The sequence below is a fragment of the Amblyomma mixtum genome, chromosome 2 (genome assembly GCF_055824585.1).
Source record: "Amblyomma mixtum isolate Tamu chromosome 2, ASM5582458v1, whole genome shotgun sequence".
NCBI classification, from domain to species: Eukaryota; Metazoa; Arthropoda; class Arachnida; order Ixodida; family Ixodidae; genus Amblyomma; species Amblyomma mixtum.
Window position 1 is genome coordinate 208,120,082 of NC_143013.1, and position 21,759 is coordinate 208,141,840.

The 21,759-nt window shown below is 46.2% G+C and overlaps 1 protein-coding gene across 1 annotated transcript in view; it reads left to right on the forward strand.

Annotated features, from left to right (window-relative positions):
* Window positions 1–18,280: 18,280 nt before the first annotated feature.
* The window catches only part of LOC149362399 (sodium/iodide cotransporter-like), a 46,392-nt gene continuing 42,913 nt past the window's right edge, over window positions 18,281–21,759 (forward strand). Inside the window, exon 1 of the mRNA XM_089568291.1 lies at window positions 18,281–18,391. Within this exon, the coding sequence (XP_089424417.1) occupies window positions 18,281–18,391 (111 nt within the window). The remainder of the gene's footprint in view (window positions 18,392–21,759) is intronic.

A 21,759-nucleotide genomic window follows, 5' to 3' on the forward strand; every position in this document is an offset into this window, starting at 1 on the left:
ACATGAAAATTTCACAAATTGAATCATAACTTCCGCACGCTTAGCTATTCCTCAGTCTTCAGAAGTGGTACGTCAAAACCAGAAAGTATGGTGGGCAAAAGACTGCAAGGAAGCAAAAACACAACAGAATATATCTTGGGGTAAAGTGCGCAGTTACCCGAGAAAGGGAACATCGTAAATATTAAAAAGGCAGTGCTGAAGCTCGGTACGTCCGCCGCAGTGCTGAGAAAGCATCATGGCAGAGATATGTCTTATCTATTGACAGTCAAATCACAAATAAAACAATGTGGGAGCAGATTCTAAAATTAAACGGCGACCTCTCACCGTTCACAGTTCCTCTTTTGACAACACCTGGCTAACATATAAGCCTGAGGGAACAGGCAGGCATTTTTGGGGAATACTTTGCTGCAGTTTCCAGTTCGTCTCACTGTACGCAGTCGTTTCTAAAACACAATGTATAGCCGAAAAACAAAGACTTGCAATGAGTGGAGGTCGACACGAACAATACAGGAGGTCAATTACTCTCCAAGAAACAGAGTACTGTGCGCCGGAAAACCTTCTCGAGGAAATGCTTGCCCATCTTTCGCAGCCTGCCGTTTAGGCACGCTTGAATTTCTTTAACAAAATTTTCATAGAAGGAAAAATACCTAAGGAGTGAAAGACAACCGTGATAGTGCCATTCCTGATACTTAAAAAACCACCAATTTCCCCTAGCAGCTATAGGGCCATAGTCCTTAGAAGCTGTCTCGCTAAGTCTTTTGAAAGTGTCCTGAATATCAGATTAACTTTTGTAATTGAATCCCGCGAACCTCGACATGCATCACTGCGGTTTTAAAAAGGCATGCTCAACAACTGCCATCTAATTCGCCTCGAAAGCACAATCAAGAAACAATTTTAATTTTATACGCAGATAGCACTGTCTTGCCGTCTTCGATGTGGAGAAAGCATGTGATACAACCTGGAGGTTTGGGATCCTGCGTGACCTAGGGGATCTAGATGTGCGTCGTAGGATGTTTAACCGCATAAATGACTTCTTTTGCAACCGTTCCTTTCATGTACGCCTATGCTCAACCCTCTCAAGGAACTTCATTCAGGAAAATGGAGTACCTCAGGGGTGTATATTAAGCACGACACTGTTTTGTTGTAAAAATGAATTCCACAACAAAAATAATCCCGAAGTCCATCATGTATTCAGTCTGTGTAGATGATCTCCAAGAAACCTGCACGCCCTCAAACGTAGCAACATGCGAGAGACAAACACAACTGGCAGTAAAGAAATTAACGACATGGGCAGATAAAAATGGTTTAAAGTTTTCCACGCGGAATTCACTAGCTGTTCTTGCTTAGAAGAGGACTGCACACTAATCCTACCCTTCATCTGAATGAAGTCTTACTACCAGTAAAAGATGAGCACAAATTTTTTGGAACGACTTTTAAGCAAAAAAAAACCACATTCCTACCGCACATCAACAGCCTCAAAAAGACAGCTTTTATATCCCTGAATATACTAAAAGTACCCTCCCGAAACAGTGGGGCTTCGATAGGACATGTCTTTTGCAATTATATCGCTCTGTATTAGGCTCTACCTTAGATTATGGATGTATACCATTCTGCCTTTTAAACGACTTGATCCAGTACATAATTTAGGTTTGGGTCTTTCCATTGGAGCGTACATCACGTCACCCACAAAAAATCTGTATGTAGAAACCAAAGAACCGCTGCTTACAGACAGAAGAGCCATGCTCACATGCTCATACATTCCAAAACTCCGTTCAGAGCAAAAAGATCTATGTTACCACTACAAAGTGTCCATCTAGAACACTCTAATAACAAACCGCAAGCTACCCGACCACTGCTCTTGCGATTTAAACAGATGTGCAAAACTTCGGCGTGCTAGACAGACTGCCAAGCATCGCTAGAAGACGAGATCCACTGTCGCCATGGTACAATTTCCCTGCAATATGTGATTTCACTCTTACACAGTTCCGCAAAAAACAGCTTCCACAACAAGCTGTAATACAAGAATTTCTTACACTCGTGCAAAAATACAGCACTTTCACAGCTTTTTATACAGATGGTTCAAATACAGATGGTTTGATTTGGTATGGTTTATTAGGGTTTAACGCCCCAAAGCGACTCAGGCTATGAGGGACGCCGTAGTGAAAGGCTCCGGAAATTTAGACCACCTGGGGTTCTTTAACGTGCACTGACATCGCACTGTACACGGGCCTCTAGAATTTTGCCTCCATCGAAATTCAGCCGCCGCGGCCAGGATAGAACCCGCGTCTTTCGGGCCGGCAGCCGAGCGCCATAACCACGGAGCCACCGCGGCGGGGTCAAATACAGATGGTTACGTAGGAAGCGCAGTGATACAAGGTATTTGGAATGAAATAGTAAGACTTCCGCAGTGTGCATCTACCTTGACTGCCGAATGTTACGCCATCTATGTAGCCGTAGAAAAAATAGCAAATGAGAATCTCGCAAACAGTATAATTTACACATACTAGCTACATGTACTTAAAGCCTTTAACTGTAGAAATGCTATCACTCCGTTGCTTGGCGACATCATACACAACGTAATAACTGCCATAACTCAAGGGCAAAACATAAAACTCTGCTGGGTGCCAAGTCATGTCGGCATAAAAGGGAACGAAAGAGCAGATTTGTCTGCTGCTCAACATTCTAAGAACAAAAGGAGTGCGGGGAACTCCTTTCGATGGAGTATACGCTTGTCCCATATTTCACACCTTTTTCCAGAGTCGCCGCACTCCTGCTTGGCGCACTCCCTCTGCAGGAGTAGAAACACTCCTTTATTACGAATGGCTGGGAAAAAAGAAAAGCTGCGCTGGAGGGTGGATTCGAACCGGGAAACTCTGCATTGCGAGCCGAGTGCGCTACCTCTCGCCTATACTTTTTTTTTCTTTATTGCCTGGCTTTGGCGCATGACATTGCACAACAAAAATACACATAACGCTATATACATACGACACTGTCGTGGGCAGCCAGCACGAGACTGGCTTCGTCAGCTTAAAATTCCCGCAACATACACAACGGCTCTAGTCTTGAGAGCCACTCGGGAGGCTCCGCAGCTGCTTTTTGGATTGCAAGAAACCAGTCCATGCTTTCCCGAAAATAAATTCGGGCCTGTCGTGCGTCTTTGTCACAATGGTAGCCTGCCATTCTGGACCGCCATATACAGTGGAGGCCCAAGAGCATTATGAGATCAAAAGGTGCCCCATCCTCATTATCAGTGCTTAAATAGCGAATTCCGTGCGCGTCAAGTGGTAGCTCTTCCTTTATGGTCCTTTGTAACACGTCCCAAAAATAAACCCCTTCCCAGCAATGCAAAAAAACATGGTCTATTGTTTCAGGCTGTTTACAAATTGATCCCCACGGTAAAAATAAATCCTTTCCCTCTAGAAACTTTTTAACTGGTAACGTCCCGGTGTGTAACTTAAAAAAGAAAGTCTTTACTCCTGGTGGCACCTGCATTTTCTTCACCCTTTGTAAAACATCCCCTCCCGGGCCTCCACTGTACAAGGCCCTGTACATGAGCTCTGGGAAAACAATATCACAAAGATCATTGTACAACTTTTTCCTTTTAATTTTCCACAAATAATCGGTGGAAAAACGTGCCGAAAGAAACCGAACGCTTGCTACAATCTCTTTGTAGTAACCAAAAGTTCCACCAGAGAGCTCTTCTGTAGATACCACAAACTTCGGCAGCAATCGCCGCAGCTTCACTTGGCACACGGTGCGCAAGAACGGGTCTGTGACGTCGCGAAAAAACAAAAAACGGTTCACCAGCTGCCTTAAAAAGAGGTGCCCTAGCCCTAGCCCCCCGTCTTTTACCCGCCGGAACAGGTTCGTTCTGCTACAACGTTCCCATTGGGACGCCCATATGAAAACTGCAAAAATCCTGTGTAGCTTCTGAACGTTCACACGCGAGCAATGCAAAACCTGCATCACATACCAGAGTTTGCTAATAAAAAAAAGATTGCAGACTGTAGCTCTGGCGAAAATTGAAAGGCTGGTGCCTTTCCATTTCCCAGCTCGGTCACGTGCGTCCTTAGTTTGCTCTTTCCAATACTCCTCGCTATCGCGATAAGCATCGAGCGGAACGCCCAAATACTTGCCCGGGGTCGTCGCCCACGGTACGTTGGCGAAATGGTCCAGGTGGGATGGCCACCATCCATGCCAGAGCCCAAGGCACTTGGACCAGTTAACCCCGCTACCTGTGACTTCGCTGAACGCGCGTACACACCCGATAGCTTCACTTATGCTCCCCTGATCAACCGTAAATACTGCAACGTCATCTGCATAGGCCAGCAGCTTAACTTCAGCTGCCTGTAACCTAAAGCCATTAATACTATTGTTTTCTATGATTTTCATGCACAGCGTTTCGATGTAAATACAAAACAAGAGAGGGCTGAGGGGCAGCCCTGACGCACCGAATGCTGCAAGCTAATGGGAGCCCCCAGACTCTTGTTAACAATCAGTCTTGTCGTGCAGTTTCGATACGCCAGGGCTACACCCTTACGGATAACTGAACCGACGTTCACATGGTCTAAAACGGTAAACAAAATTTCGTGGGAAACACAATCAAATGCCTTTTCGAGATCAATCTGAAGCATCGCTACTCGCCCATTGATATCGTCACAGCTTTCAAGCACACTGCGCGCTTTGTGAATGTTGGAAAAAATTGAGCGCCCTTTGATTCCACATGTCTGGTGGGGTCCAACAATATCCGATATCACTGTCTGCAGTCTTCGCGCCAGTACCTTCATAAAAATTTTGTAGTCCACATTAGTGAGTGCTATGGGTCGATACGCTGTAACCAATTGTAATTTCTCTATATCATCCGTTTTAGGTATGAGCACTGTATGGGAGATCCCAAAAGACGGAGGCAATACGTTTATTTCATAGGCTTCATTGAACATTGTACACAGCACTGGGGCAATTTCATGCTTAAATTCTTTATAAAATGCCGCACTGAATCCATCTGGTCCTGGTGATTTTCCTACGTTTAACTGATCTATCGCGTGCTCTACCTCGCTGTGAGTTATTGCTAGTTCCATTTTCTTTTTGCTTTCTTCGTCAAGCCGTGGCATTGCACCAAGAAACTGATGCGTAAAGGCTACTGCGTCTACAGTAGTCGCTGAAAAAAGCCTCTGGTAGTATTCATTAAAGGCTTCTTTGATGTGGTCAGTGTCTGCCGATAAGATACCCCCATTCTATTTTATCGATGTGATTTCTTTCAGCGCGCGCTTTTTCTAGACCAAGAGCACGTTTCGATGGCGCTTCTCCAGCAGCTGTGTCTTCCGCCCTTGCCCTCACTAGTGCTCCGCGATAACGCCGTTCTTCCATAAGCTCTATCTTTTGTTTTGTTTTCCTGACATCTTCTATCCATTTCCCAGGCTCTTTGCATTCCTGCTTCATCAGCGTTTGAAGCAGTGCCCTTAGCTCAGCTTCGTCTCGCCTATACTTGAGACGAGTGGTAATGCTTTTCAGTAGTTATATATGCTAACATTTTGAGTTCAGCGGCAGTTTCGTGCGTATATGTCGCGAGTTCTGTTCTCTAAATTGGTAGATCGCTGGCTGGTTAGAGTTGGCACAGCTCAGTAAATGATGAAACAGTAAAGGCAACATCTGAACGCCACAACGCCACGGTAAATCTTTACTCGACAGCAATTTCATGGTGCACAGTGCGTTGACTCGCCCTTCGCGAACGAGTTAACTGGTGCCCTGATGCACTATTATTCGTATTAAAATGATGTGTAGCTTCCCTAGAGCACTCGTCGATCATTCATACCGTAGTAGGAATGCCATATAAAGTGTTTAGACTAATGTTTCGCCGTCGACCGCGAAGGTTTACGGGATCTGACAGAAGTGACAGAAGCATCGCTCGTTTCTGCGAACCGCTTTTTCTTGGAGGTTGTGCTGAAATAGATTTTGCAAAATGTTAATGGCGGTTCCGAAGGGCATAAAATATATTCACACAGCAATAAACTAATGTTTAGGATAAATTGCGACAGTTACCATGACAGTCTCTTCTTAAACGCATTCTACGGAAGTGCATGACTTCGCTGAATGGTATAGACTATTCAGAACCCCGCGGCAATCGCATTTCGATGAATGCGAAACTCCAAAGCCTCATGCACTGCGCGATGTTAGTGCACTTCGCTTTGGGATGTCGCGATGTCAGTGCAGTTGCTTTGGGACGTAAAATCCATTGAAATCAAATCAAATATGCTGTATGAATGCAACGCAATAATCTCCAAAGTGTACACTGGACGTATCGGTTATGTACAAGGTCTGGCTCTGTGGGCGGAGCACAGCGCACTTTCTTGTTTGGTTGTTTTTGCTTATCACTAGTTTGCATGAGATGCGAGTCACAGGTCACTATATATATGGCTGCGCTGCAGTACAAAAGCTAAGAAAATAAACAACCTCCAACTCCCTCAGGCCCTAGAGGGAGTGCGCTCGCAGTTTTACTCTTTACCGAAGGAGGCGTTTCACTCCTTAGGGAATTTAGGCGGAGTAAACTGCTGCTAAAGAGAGTGCAGTAGCCGGTATACTCTATCATAGAGAGTATCAGTTCTTAGAGTGAAGCTTGTGGGAAACAAATTAAAAACGCAAATATGCCCTATAAAGGTTGCATGAACTTAGTGCCTCTTAAAGCAAGGAAAAAAATTGGCATTCCGCTTGGAACAACAAAATAAACAACAAACTACACTTGGTCTGGTTTTGTGGGGTTTAACGTCCCAATGCGACTGAGGCTATGAGAGACGCCGTAGTGAAGGGCTCCGGAAATTTCGACCACCTGGGGTTCTTTAACGTGCACTGACATCGCACAGCACACGGGCCTCTAGAATTTCTCCTCCAAAGAAATTCTAGCCGCCGCGGCCGGGATCGAACCCGCGCCTTTTGGGCCAGAAACTACACTTGGTAAAACCATTTTAGGTTAATGGAAGTCATGTGTACACCAGGAACGTTTCAAGGCAGACATTATCTGCCGTCTTCGTGTAGGCCACACACGCCTTACACAGAACTCTCTGCTGACAAGACAAACAATTTTTACATGTGGAAATATGAACTTGCAGTTAATCACATTTTGTTTTCAGGCTCGAAACTCGAAAGACTAAGGAGAAAGTGCTTTCCTTCGTTTTATAACCCTTTTCACCCAGCTCTGCTATTAGGTGTTAAGGCAAATGTGGACATGTCTTGTGTTTTTATATTTTTAGCAGAAGGAGGTTTTCTTTAAAAAATATAAATCCTGACCTGGTGCTTTGCCTGACGCACCTCAGCCACTTTCTCATTCCTGAGCAAAATGCCGGGTTTTTTATTTGATTATTTGGGAGCCTCGAGATCCATGTCCAGCCAGAGATAGCCGCTGAAGCTACTTGACCTTTTAAAGCTTTTATAATCAGCCATTTCTAAATTTCTTTTGCTGTGTTATTACTAGGCAAACTTTTTAGGTCCTGTACATCACCGATAACTTTCGAAATTTTTATGAAATTTCGCAGGGAACTTTTCCTATATCTTGTGCTTGGCGCATGTTGGTTTTAGCTGCCTATGTGCCATTAAACCGGATACAATACAATACATAGTACGAAAACCGCTCACAGCTCTGCTGTTCATAATACTTATGTAAAATGGCTCCAAGTATATTGCGAACAAGAGCGGGAACAGTGGGAACCTTACTTAATAGCCTAGGTAGCACCGAACATAAGAATTTTATTATAAAAACGCTGTGAAAGTTGCAGTAATGGTACATGTAACATTGTCATGTTACATTAAGGCTAAAAATTGACATATATCGTTGCAAGTTATATAGAAAACGCTGTGTTATTATAGTCTTCTAAAGGTTATAGTAATGTTAGTCTGATTACTATAAAACACCATTACAAATATAGTCCCCGCACTGATTTCCATAACTTTTCCCACTGTTTTTACCGCAAAGATGTTTTCCAACTAGCAGTATAAGAGAACTTCTTGCTGGGCTAGTTGGTAATTCATTGTAAAATAAAGGCACCAAAAACCACACACACACACACACAAGACAAGAGAACGGGACAGAGCGCCTTTTTTAGAGAACTTCTTGCTGGGCTGGTTGGTAATTCATTGTAAAGTAAAGTGTGTGTGGTTTTTGGCGTCTTTACTTTATAGCTAGCAGTACTTTGCGCCCGTTCGCCTACATCACTCACGGGACGTCTCCAGTTGTGGGTATATAAGCTTCACTGCATGAAATTCGCTCGGAGGTGAGAGAATACGTGTCGCATGTTGTGCTGTAGAGTGGAGCTGAAGTGTCGCCCTCGTTGCTGGTCTTTACAAAGCGTTGTGTGTGCCATCATAACCTGCGGGCCTGCATGCTTGAGCAGGCCGGCTTCACCGTTTTCGAGAATGTTACATTTATGTTTTTTACATGTTTCATCAACGTTCAGGGAATGTTATTCTAACGTTTATATGCAACATTACAAAAAGTTTGAAAAGAAGCCTATTAAGCACACTGAAATGAATTTGACCATTACAAAAATGTAACACGTAACAAAAATGTAACATGGTATTTCTCCGCGCGTGTTGAAGCGCTGTGCATGACCAGTCGCATTTTACCTTTATCTCATGTACACCAAATCTCCTTCTACTGGCGTGCTACCGGATGATTGAAAATCGGCACATGTAGTCCCAGTTCACAAGGGGTGTCGGAAAAAGAACGTAAACGAGTATAGGCATATATCCTTAACATCAATTTCTTGCAAAATATTGGAGCATATTTTATACAAGGATACAATGAAACATTTGTTAGAGGACGGGCTATTAATTGAGGAGCAACATGGGTTTCGTAAGAGACTGTCCTGTACTACCCAACTGATTTAATTTTATCACGACTTAATATCTGAGGTAAATGAAAACGGGCAAACAGACTGTGTTTTTTTAGATTTTAAGAAGGCCTTCGACGCGTTTTTTCAGCCATTGCTCCTTCACAAACTTAACATGACAAATATTAACCGGGAAGTGTGCAACTGGATTACCAATCACTTATCCCAGCGTCGACAATGTGGCATTCTAAACGGTGCTACTTCCCCTTGGGTTGAAACGAGATCGGGAGTCCCTGAAGGCACGGTTTTAGGACGCTATTATTTTTAGTTTACATCAACGATATTACTGCCGGGATATCCTCACGTTTACGTTTGTTCGCTGACGACTGTGTCGTGTACAAAAAGATTAAAAATGAATAGAATTCTGTTAATTTACAAACTGACCTTAGTAATATTGGATAATGGTGTGAGAAGTGGACAATGCAACTGAATGCAAAAAAATGTGCCTATCTGTCCTTCACGAAGAAAAAAGATAGACACTTGCTATTGTTCGAAGACTCTGATTATTAACAAGTCAGCTGTATATAAATATTTGGGAGTGACTTTTTCATCTGTTTCTTGAATGCATGCCCATATCAGTAATGTTCTTTCAAGGGCTTTCAGGGCGCTAAATTTCATTCAGCGAAATCTGAAATCCTCACCCTTTTTCCTGAAAAACACTGCGTATATTTCACACGTTCGACCGATCCTGATGTATGCGTGTTGTGTTTGAGACCCTCACCAGAAAACCTTGATTGATCAAATCGAAAGAATACAGAGGTTCATTCTGGGGCGGTACAAGCGAGTGGAGAGCTGCACTGAAATGAAAAGGGAGTTGGAATGGCAAGCGCTGTCCTCGCGCCGAAGACAATGGCCACTTATTTTCAACAACGACAGTGGAAATCTAAAAGAACTGATCATGACTAAAATTCGAGAATACCGCTCTAGAACGAACCTTTACGCTAATTCATTTTTGCAAAAACTGTGGCAGAGTGGAATCGATTTTCCTATAACCAAGTTTGCTGTACTAATTTTCATTTTGTCCAAGTTGTAACCCCCCTGCTATACGCCCTTTGGCAGCCGGGTATTTCTGAATAAAGGATAAAGAAATAAAGAATTATTCTAATGTTTTGGCGCCCTCTGGGAGAGTACTGAGAGGCAGCTATTTACAATCAAGCGCGTAGAACAGTTTTCGTAACAAAGGCCTAGCCCAGGATAAAGAATTTAACCAAAATTGACGTGGTTTAAAACCGAAAAAAGAAATGAATGGCACACGCGATCGAACGCCTTTGCCAGGACAGTTTGCAGCACTGCTAAATGTTCATGAGTGTCACTGCAACATTGCAACACCGTGCGCGCAACATGTATATTAGACTGTATTGACCGTTCCCTCAAGCCGCAACTTTCATGAGGTCCAGTCAAAGCAGACATTCCAAGCAGTAGCCGATTTGAGAGTACTTTAGCGAAAATCTTATAATCAACGTTAGAAAGCGTAATAGGTCTTTATCAATGTACGAATCGTAGTTTTCCGTTATCAACAGTTTTTGGTAGTATGCGATCATGAGTTTCTGCAAATGACGGCGGAAAAAATCCAACATGAGTCATCATCATGATCAGCCTGACTACGCCCACTGCAGGGCAAAGACCTCTCCCATGTATTTCAATTAGCCCTGTCCTTTACCAGCTGCGGCCAACGTATACCTGCAAGCTTCTTAATCTCATCCGCCCATCTAACTTTCTGCCGCCCCCTGCTGCGCTTGCCTTCTCTAGGAATCCACTCCGTTACCCTTAAAGACCAGCGGTTACCTTGCCTTCGCATTACATGCCCTGCCCAATCCCATTTCTTCCTCTTGATTTCTACGAGAATGTCACTAACCCGCGTTTGTTCCCTCATCCACTCCGCCCGCTTCCCGACTCTTAACGTTACACCTATCATTTTTATTTCCATAGCCCGCTTTGTTGTCCTTAACTTAAGCTGAACGCTAACATGCAGAAAACCAAAGTAATGTTCAAAGTGAAGAGCAGTTCGTAATTGGTAGCGAGCGGCTGGAAGTAGTAAGGGAATATGTCTACTTAGGGCAGTTAGTGACCGTTGATCCGGATCGTAAGGGGGAAATGACTAGAAGGATAAGAATGGGGTGGAGCGCATATGGCAAGTTCTCTCAGATCATGAATGGCATTTTACCAATATCCCTCAAGAGAAAAGTACACAACAGCTGTATCTTACCGGTACTCACCTATGGGGCAGAAACGTGGAGGCTAAAGAAGAGGGTTTGGTTTGGTTTACGGGGGTTTAACGTCCCAAAGCAACTCGCACAGCACACGGGCCTCTAGAATTTCGCCTTCGTCGAAATTTGGCCACCGTGGCCGGGGTCTTTCTGGTCAGCATAACGAAGAGGGCCCAACATGGATACTACTCTGAAAAATTAGGAGTAAAAGAGGGGATCAAATGAATTTAAACGTCTTGTAAAATTACCATGAGAGGTCGTCATGTCCCGGGGTTTTCAAAAGTGGCATTCGATCAATTACACCTTCCAATTCACCAAAGGTTAAAGGTCCAGTTATTGCAGCAGTGCAAACCTCAGAAAGCAGCACAGTCATACACACCCAGCGCTCTACATGAACATCATCTAACCGAGCTTGAAGTGGCAGCAAAAATAGAGAGGTGTAGTGCTTTGCGAACTCGGTAACTATTGTATCTGTGCTTGCGACCGCGCGCCACCACTGTAGAGCTTAGAGACTCGTTTGGCAGCCACGCGGCGACGCTCATGAAGCAATACCTGTCTAGTTGGCTGGTGCAAAATACGACTGCTGCGGAATCGTACACGTGCTGCTGGCTTAACAACAAGTTTCTCGCAACGTGCTGTAGATGTTATCGTCTTCACCAACTTTCATCCCAGCGCAATGAATCCACAACACACCGTTATCGCATTGCCCTCTTAAGCTGTGTTGACCGGCCCCATAGTTACTGAGCACTAACGCCACCACTCGCCGATTTCTTCTATCTTTGTCTGAAGCCTGCCTGACCTTCAAAATTGCGCCTCCAGTCGAAATCGAAGTGATCGCGCACCTATTTTGCATTTGGCCTAACCACGCTAAATCGTCCTTTAATGTTGGGGGGGGGGGGGGGGGAATCTTTGATGAAGAAACCGCTACCACCCCCACCCAAAACACTTTATATCTAGTTAGCCAATGAAACACATCTAGTTATATCTACTGCAACAAACACAAGAAAGGAAGCCTATTTATTCTTTGTGCAGTTGCTAAATAATCAGCAATTAACCCTAGAAAGTGCTTGCCCGAAACTTTCTGTATACAAGTATGCATACAGGAACTTAGGGGAAAAATGCCTTAGGAATATTCCGATTTCAAAGTACGTGCGGCCGGTTGCAAGCTAGTAAGTCGTTGCGTTCATAAATGCCGCCCTGCCTGCGCTACAGGCGCACATATATGTGACTGGTTCGGTGGGTAGGACATTCCTGTACTGGTAGCACGGTGCAACAGCTGCGACACGTGCGGAGCCTCCTCTTATCGATGCAGGAAGAGTGGAAGGGAAAAGCGTGATGACGTATGCGAGGTACGATTATGCACCCTCGTGGCCGACTGCATCGTTTCCCCACCTGCTATGTGCTACCGAGGCACCGACTCTCAGCAGTCGGAACCCAAACTATTGTGCAAAAGTGACGACGTAGTGCCGTACACACTCTACCAAGGGCCGCGCTCGTGTCTGGGCGACACCTCGAACTTAGGAGCCGATAATTTAAAAAATAATACGCGAAGAACAATTTCGTTGCAACTGCCTATGCACCTCGCATGTGTCTCTGTAACATTGGAAGTGATGGTTAGTTGCGATACCACGGTTTTCCGAGCGCATGTGGTCTCAGCCCACCCACGTCTAACCTTGCGCGGCTCTTGCCTATGTCTGAAGGAAAGGGGACCGCGCTGCTTGAGCCAACAACGAGCCCAGGGAGGAAGCAACACAGCACTTTGGCCGCGCTTCCCGTAGACGGCACATCTGGGCTGAGCTAACCGCCGGAATTCGGCAGTCTCCTTTTCCTATGGTCCCCTCCATCTTTTAATTTATTAATGTGAGAGCATTAGATAACTACGTTGACGCCGGAAGTTGTTTTCTTTTGACGTCATCAGTTATATGACGTCATATGTCATGTAAGCTATGAGACATTAGAATAAAAAAATGGGGTCTAAGAGGGAATCGAACCCGGGCCGCTGGTGAGCGAGATGTCGTGACAGGACGACGCAAAACTTAGAAAGTGATGACTGCACAGGAGAGAAGGGGAGTGATGGAAAGAGACGCAAAACCGCGTTCGCCGAAGCGATCACGCTGGTTCGAGCAACAGATAACGTAGGCGCCGACGAAATCCCAGCGATGTCATCCCGGTTTACGTAAATCTGGTGGTAGTACTCCCGAATACACTTACCAAAAGTTTGAGCTACAGTTCATCGTACAGCATTCTGGGTTGTGTCATAGCATTTCTCTTTGCACATAGCTTACATGTTTTAGTCAAGTTAGCAGGATGGCAGCGATGGCGTACAGGTAGAGCATCCGCCTCGCGTGAAAGAGGACCTGGGTTCAATTTAAAAAAAACTCCGTGTGTCGATGGAATTGCATATCTCGGTGATCTCGGTGACCAGCCTGATCTCGGTGACCTGAACCGGCAACACATTCCCTCACCACAGCAGGATTTGGCGGCTGAGGGTTAGGTGGGCGCATGAGATTAAGTTGGCGGGGATACGGTGGCCGCAACTGGCGAGGGACAGGGTTAATTGGAGAGACATCGGAGAGGTCTTTGCCCTATAGTGGGCGCAGTCAGGCTCATGACGATGATGATGACAGGCTACCTTGCGACAGGGTTTCGGAACAATGACATATGCACCTTCAATTGCATGCTTTCTGAGCCTACATTTTTCTTTAAGGTGCTGTTGAGGTGTCGAGATGTGAAGTTGGAAGCTAGCTTGCAACAGGGGTTCGCACCCTAAGCTGCATGCTGGATTACGTAGGGCGCAAAGACAGGACGAAGGTAGAAAAAAATACAGGGGCACTTTGGCAGCCTATAGTGCGCTAGGCGAATCCTCGGCTTCACGCTGTTCACGCCTTCGTTCAGCCTCCCTGGCTTTGCTGCCCGGCGACTCGCTCAACCACCGCTCTTGCATGCGTTCGTTGAGCTTTCGCCGTTTTGTGATCGGAGAGTCGTCCTTCCTCTGCTGAGCCGAACCACCTGGCGCGGAATCACTGCACCGCTTGGGAGCCATCCTGCTCCATTAGCTGCCGCACATCGACTGACGACGGAGCAGCGCTCGACGCCGCCGCGCCGAAAGCTCCACCTGTCGACGAAGATGACGTCACCTTTTGGCAGCTGAGCTCGTCGATGAGTCACCGCAGGCGCTGGATGTAACGCCGGACGGAAGAACCGGAGAATGAGCCATTCAAGGCTTTCGCCTTAAAACACAGGACGAGGCGCCTGGCCCTTCCTCCTGTGTTTTTCTACCTTCGTCCTGTCTGCGCCCTAAATAATTCAGAATGAACCAAAACCAACTAGCCCAGCAACAAGTTATCTAAGTTGCATGCTTTAAGCGCGATTCAAGTGTCCACGGAGACGTCGAGATTTGAGAGCTACTGCGCTCTTTTCTTTCCTAAAAAAAATGCCTTTTCCTCAAAACACAAGATTTCGCATTACTCCATGTAAGCAGACGCAAGGGCCCTCAGAATAGTATGCTCTCTTTCCCAACTGTCCAGCTTCTTGTTTCCTTCTTTGTTTTTTTAACGTCATTCCTGGTGGCTAGGGTAGACCTTGTTGGCTTACTACAATGAATTGCACCATAATTTTTTTATATGTAGGCTGCACAGATGTTGTGGGCAAGACTTTCTCGTAGTTCCTGTTCTGTCCCCTTGTTGGGCTCCGTGATGGGCGGCTTCCACCGTGACTGAACAGGAAATACGTTTATGGTTCCTTCCCAACTTTTCAGCGGTCGTCCTTACACTTAAGCTTCGCCTTAAGGTTTATGGGGTATTCCTAAAGTGATTCAGGCTAATGAGGGACGCCGTAATGAAGGCCTCCGGAAATTTCGACCACCTGGGTTACTTTGACGTGCACTGACATCGCACAGTACACGGGCCCAACGGATTGTGAGAAAACTGCGCACCGTATGGATTAAAAAAAAAAACGCGCACCCCACCTGAGTCAAACCAAAGACATACTGCTTCCCTTCCAGTGGCGCTGCTCAGACTATTTTTTAATTGTTGCTAGTTAGTAAATTAGCTAAGATTGATTATGCAAAAATTTTACTGTTAACTTTACGGTCACGTGCGTTTCATCAATCTTTAGAGATGGTTAGGAAACAACCAATGCATTTTTTTTTTACCAACGTACCTTCTACGTGGTCCTTTCTTCCTGAAGCCGCCGCGGTGGCTCAGTGGCTATGGTGCTCGGCTGCTGTACCGAAAGACGCGGGTTCGATCCCGGCCGTGGCGGTTGAATTTCTTTGGAGGAAAAATTCGAGGCCCATGTACTGTGCGATGTCAGCGCACCTTAAAGAACCCCAGGTGGTCGAAATTTCCGGAGCCCTCCACTACGGCGTCTCTCATAGCCTTAGTCGCTTTGGGACGTTAAACCCCATAAACCATCAACCATAAAGAAAACCCGCGAAATATGAAAAAAATCACGTGATTGCGCTCTTGCGCTACCGTAGTGTAGCGCTTCCAAGCGCGTTCTGATTGAACGAAGCCTGCGCGCTCACCGTCTCGAATTGAGCGGTAGACGCCGCTCTCGGCATAGTCTTGAAAGTGCCTCAGCATGTGCTTCCTGAACATCGAAAGCGTGCAGCGTTAAGTGAGAGGTAGGCCACCCACAGCCAGTTCAGACTGGGCTTTTATTGAAACATCGCGCGAACAAAACATGAAGGAAGGGAAAGCAGTGAATTCGTGTATTTCTGGGTATCCTCCTTTTTTTATCATTTTGCAGCTCGTCGAATTGAGTGGCGGCCGTTCACTTGGGCACAGCGAGCGCAAACGTTTCGTTCCTTCATTCAAAGCGCGCTTGGGAGCGCATGTGGAAAACAATGAGCGCAGCCACGTGGTCTTTCGTACTTCGCGGGCTGCTTTTAAATGCTGGAAAACAGGGCCACGTAGTACGTATACGGTGCTACAAAAAAACTGGCTTGGTTCTTTATTAAAGCCCACTAAACCTTAACAAAATGCACGTGACCCTAAAGTGAATATTTGAAATTTTACATAATTATCGTACCTAATTAATTGGAACATCAGAAATAATCTCTGGAGCGCCACTAGACTGTGAAAAAATGTGTCGTTGGTTTCAATCCAATCCTGCACGCCACAGTTTTCTTAATCCTTGGTTTAAATTACGTGAAACACCCGGTATATAAGCTAGGCAAGTGGGCCGCCTGCCAGAAGGCCCAACCGCTTTTTCCGCGAATGCGGGCTTGAACGCTAGCGCAATAAAGTAAACGACGTATCAGCGGTTACATTCCATTTCGAGGGGACACGTTAAGCTTCGTGTTAAGGGTGTGACGCGATAACGCCACTTACAAATTTCATGTCTTTACTGCTTTTAGGTTTTTCTGTAATCTTAGATATACAAATTTTATTTTATCGCAACAGTGCGAGCTACGAAGGAGGCCTGCGCTAGAAAGGTTTTTTTTTTTCAACTCTCCTGGGTGTCTCAGCGGCGTTGGCGTTCGGCTGTTGGCCCGCCGCAGTGGCTCTCGGCCGCTGACCCGAAAGACGCGGGTTCGATTCCCGCCGCAGAGGCCCGTGTGCAGTGCGATGTCAGTGCACGTCGAAGAGCCCTAGGTGGTCGAAATTTCCGGAGAGCTTCACTGCGGCATCCCTCCTAGCTTGAGTCGCTTGGAGATTTTAAACCCTCATAAACCTATAAACCTAAACCTGTTGGGCCATAGGTCGAGAGGGAAGATGAGAAGACATCCCCAGGTGGCTGAAAATAATCCCGCCCCTCCAATGCGTCATCCTTAATAATGCAAGTGCAGCTGCGAGACGTTAACTCGTCACATTACAGACCGCTTGCTTCTAATTTCCTTGCAGATGACGCATTGGATGGATAGATGGATGAACGGACGGACACACGGACGGACGGACGGACGAGTGTCTGTGTTAGCAGCGTCGCCTTTGAAACGGGATGGTGGCAGCTGCCTCCATGTCGGTATTCCTTTCTTTTTCTTTATCATTCTGTAACCAATCCATCAACTTTAGCGGAATTATCGATGTATTCACCATTTTTGTTTACATATCAATTCTAATTTTACATTTGAGCAATTCTTAATCCTCCACGTGCACCATCTCCAAGGGGGGCCAAATGAATAGAGCCGTGGTTTTATCAACGTAAGAAGAGCACAAAAACGATGCGTGCAGGTGCTTCTCTCGTCTAGCTCAGAAGTGCCACCTGCTGATTCATCCTTCATTTTGCAATGATGGCATGTCCTTTCCTTTGCAATAAAATCCCAAAAGATTTATGACTACTAAGCACGCTGCGTGCTCCAACTAACATGCCCGTTTTGCGGAAGGTAACTGAGTTGCAGGTACCCACATGCACGCATATTTGGTTTAGTTACTCGCTTTTATGGCCCTGTTAACTGACTAGCTTCGTGCACGCTGTTTTACGGCCGCAGATGCATTGAGGAGTGATAAGAGTTGTGATCCTGCGTATCGTCGCGAATGCAGCCACCTGCATTTTGCCAGGCTACGCGCATTGTGAAAGGGCCCACGCCTTCCGCCCCTTTCAAAATCCCGTCACAAGGCTCTAAAAGCGATCTAGTAAAGCGCGTCGAACTTCTACTCCATATAAGCACTTCCGAGCGTAGAGCTGTGGCGCCCTCGTCGGAGCACGCATCGCAGTCGTTAAGTCGGCCCAGCTAGGCATCGGACGTAACTGCTTTAATGAGTGTAAGGCCATTCCATCAGTTCTGCGCCGTGTTTAGCAGGAAGGCGCAAATAAAGGGCAGAACACGAACGAAACGCTAGTTCATGTCACTCATCCACGTTTGGTTGTAGCGAAGGGATCATTCAAAACCAGCTTGCCCAGTTTGGTGCCTATTTACTTAATGAATATGTCAGTGAGCAAATAGTTGGTCTGAGCTCGACGAAAATATTACTCCAAACTGGAGCACCGGTTTCATATCGCGCGCGATTCGTATACCGCATGCAAAGCTGTAAGAGCAAAGGTGGCGTCTTGAACCTCGTGAAATGCTTGTTGTCAGGAATGTTTTAAATAGCTACGAAGACCAAGGACTGCCGGTGTAACCATTTCTTCTACTCGCAGGAGACGTAAAACAAAGCAAGGTGACGAGCTTGCTTGCCCAAGCCCCAATTTCTCAAAGCAAGTCCAGCGGAAGTAGCACGCGGCTCCTGCTGAAATCATCTGAACAGCGAGATGTCTTCAGAAGAGAGCCTGGCTGCCGCCGACACGGCCGTCTTTTGCTTGCTCACGGCGGCGGGATACTTGGTGGGCCTCTACTTCTCCTTCTCTCGTCAACGAGGTCAAGTACGTATTCACATCATCGACATGGCCGTGTCACTACCGCAGTGCATAGCTGTGTTACAGCAGAATCTGTTTTTGGAAGCGTACGAAAAGGAGTAATGATCTTGCCTCTGGACCGCCCAGCGCTCTACGTAAAAAAAAGAAGTCTAAGTAATTAATTCTTCTTTAAAGCCCACGTACCTTCCGCTCTATAATTTTATTTCTAGATTTCCTAAGTTTCCTGCTTTCATAAAAACGTAAATGACGTTGCACTCGGGCATTTTCACTACGATGTGGGGTCTAGACGTTTTATTACCATCGCTGCCTATCCGAGCCAATGACAAGGAGAAAACAAAACAAAAAAAAAACTCCACTGGGACGCACCGTTAAGCGTCGAAGTTGTCCTATTCCAGTCATCAATGTAGGCTGATCTGTCGGCTATTTTGAGACTAGCCAGCCTCACGAGAATGTGAGAGAGGGGTACGGATAATGGCGAATTGACGGGAAGAGAAAGTTCAGCTCTAATAGCTTTCTTTTCGTTACGTTCTAGACTCTGTGACACCTCAAGGAGCCATACAAGCCTGTCCAAAAATCGCCCCTACTCATCACCTCTGTTTTGAAAGTGACCGGAGTTTTGCTCATTATAAGCTGGAAATTATGCCTACTGCGAGTCAGTTACACTGAAAATTTGGCATTGTCGCGTACGAATAATGTAAATGAAACTTTATCTAGCGGTGATGCGGGCTTGTCAGGTGATTTCAACGAAAAAAGCAACACTCACGTTGGAACCGTGGTAGCCCGTGTAGTGCACTGCCGGGTCGGGCCGGGACATGATTTATATTGCCGGGCCTGGGCCGGGCCCGGGCCTGAAGTTGCGGGCCAGGGCCGGGCTCGGGCTTAAAGCTGCGGGCCCGAGCCGGGCTTGGGTCCGTACAGAAATGGCTGGTGTCCGACTTTTCATTGACTATTGCAGGGTGAAGTACACAACTACGTCATTGAAGCAGCGACACGGATGAGCTATGAGTTATAGTACACGCCGAGAAAAAAACTAAGCTTTATTCATTGACTTATTTATTTCCTTATTTCCATGCCGCGGTGCAAGAAGAGTAAAATTCAACCGGCCTTAATTGGCCATTGATCGTTCGTAATTGCAAAACATACTTATACGCTATTAGAAATGCATTTGGGAAGAACATATTAGTTTAGGACGCTTATAGTCTTCAAACACATTCCGTGAAATACTCAAGCCTTTTAGCTTGTCGTTTCTGCTGAAAGGCGACCAGTTCGGCTATGAGCTCAACCTGTGAGATCGTGCTCACTAAAAAAATGTCATCGTACTGCTTGCTAGGCAGCTTTAATATTTACACTTCGCGGGCGGCAGAATATAACTGATTAAAATCATGGGGGAAGGCAAAGTAGACTACTACGCACGTATGCAGCCCTTTTTATTTAGCTCTCGGAACTTCCGAGTTTATCCTTGCCCACCTACACGAGATCACTATCCAAAGACGGGCCTGGCGAGCACTACTCTTCATCGCTTCCTTCTGGGTTAAAAAGAACCAACTTTCTGGAAGCCATACTGCGGTTTCAGAACCTTTGTCGGCCAGTTCCTTATCGGTGTAGCAGCAGTCTACTTGCTCAGAGTGAGCAGTATACCTCAAGCGTTACTGTGAAACGGGCCGTGCCGGGCCCGGGCTGGGCCTCACTCCGGGATCCACGGGCCGGGCCGGGCTCGCTAGAGCGATGATTTAGCGGGCTGGGGCCGGGCCCGGGCTTGAAGCCATGGGCCTGGGCCGGGCTCGGGCTTGAGGTCTCGGGCCCGGGCCGGGCTCGGGCATCAAATTGAGGCCAGTGCAGTGCTCTAAGCCCGTGTGCCTGCGCGTAGTGGCTTATTGCTGTCCTAAACTTTGAACTTTGCACCTCTAAGAGGACGTTCCTGGGTCTGTGACCCCCCCCCCCCCCCCTTTGAAAAATGTATGCCAGCCTTGCTTGCTACACCCTATAATTGGTCATGAGGGTTGCACCCTTCGCGGATTTCTTTGCAGCCGCACATGTTTTGACTTTTAACAGTTGCGGGCGTACGGGCTATATAAAAGATGGTTGGTTGGTTTATGGGGTTTAACGTCCCAAAGCGACTAAGGCTATGAAAGACGCCGTAGTGGAGGGCTCCGGAAATTTCGACCACCTGGGGTTCTTTAACGTGCACTGACATCGCACAGTACACGGGCCTCTAGAATTTCTCCTCCAAAGAAATTCAACCGCCGCGGCCGGGATCGAACCCGCGTCTTTCGGGTCAGCAGCCGAGCACCATAACCACTGAGCCACCGCGGCGGCTCTATGTAAAAGAGATGGTGGTCATTTTTGTGATGCGTAAATTTTTAGAGGGATGGTGAACAATTTCTCACAAACTCTCCCGAGTAGCAGCCTCAATGTGCACTAGAATTGGGGTATTTTCTACAATTATGACATCCAGAAATGTACTTTATGGCGTGTCTACACATTTTTGCTGCCGGGTGACATTTCTATGCCCGCATAATGTTCATGGGGCATTTTCTTGTTTTAAATATGTTTTAGAGTACCCAAAAAAAGCTACACACACCTTCAGTAAACACGCTCGTACAGCTGCACGATTCTAGCACGTGCCGCATAAACTACGTGAACAAAATTTGGCGCGTCATTACAAGAAGTAGTACAGCTGTTTTGAAATGACGAAGTTCAATGAAGAAACTACAGAAGCAATCTACAGTTGTACGCCACACACTTACCCATGACAGGTCTACATTCCCCACATTGTTCATTGAATTTGACCGAGCTCCGTTTTGGAGTCGGCGGCGCTTAGCAGTTAAGCTAGTTCTGCTAATTCTCAAATTGTGGTGGCGCAAATTGCTGTCATAGCTGCACGCATACGACCTGCAATTATCTTTAAATGGAAAGCTCGAATAGCTCTCAACATATTACATGCATACTTTATAAACAGTGGGAGAGTGCAAGTCACCCCGTGTTTACAGGAAATATCCAGAGAGCTCGATTGGGAAGACTTGGGGATAAAAACTACCATGCAGAAAACCAAAGTAATATTCCACAGTCTAGCAAGAGGACAGCAGTTCGTAATTAGTAGTGAGCGGCTGGAAGTAGTAAGGGAATATGTCTACTTAGGGCAGTTAGTGACCGCTGATCCGGATAATGAGAGGGAAATAACTAGAACAATAAGAATGGGGCGGAGCGCATATGGCAGGTTCTCTGAGATCATGAATGGCAATTTACCAATATCCCTCAAGCGAAAAGTATACAACAGTTGAATCTTACCGGTACTCACTTATGGGGCAGAAACGTGGAGGCTAACAAAGAGGGCTCAGCTTAAGTTGAGGACAACGCAGCGAGCTATGAAAAGA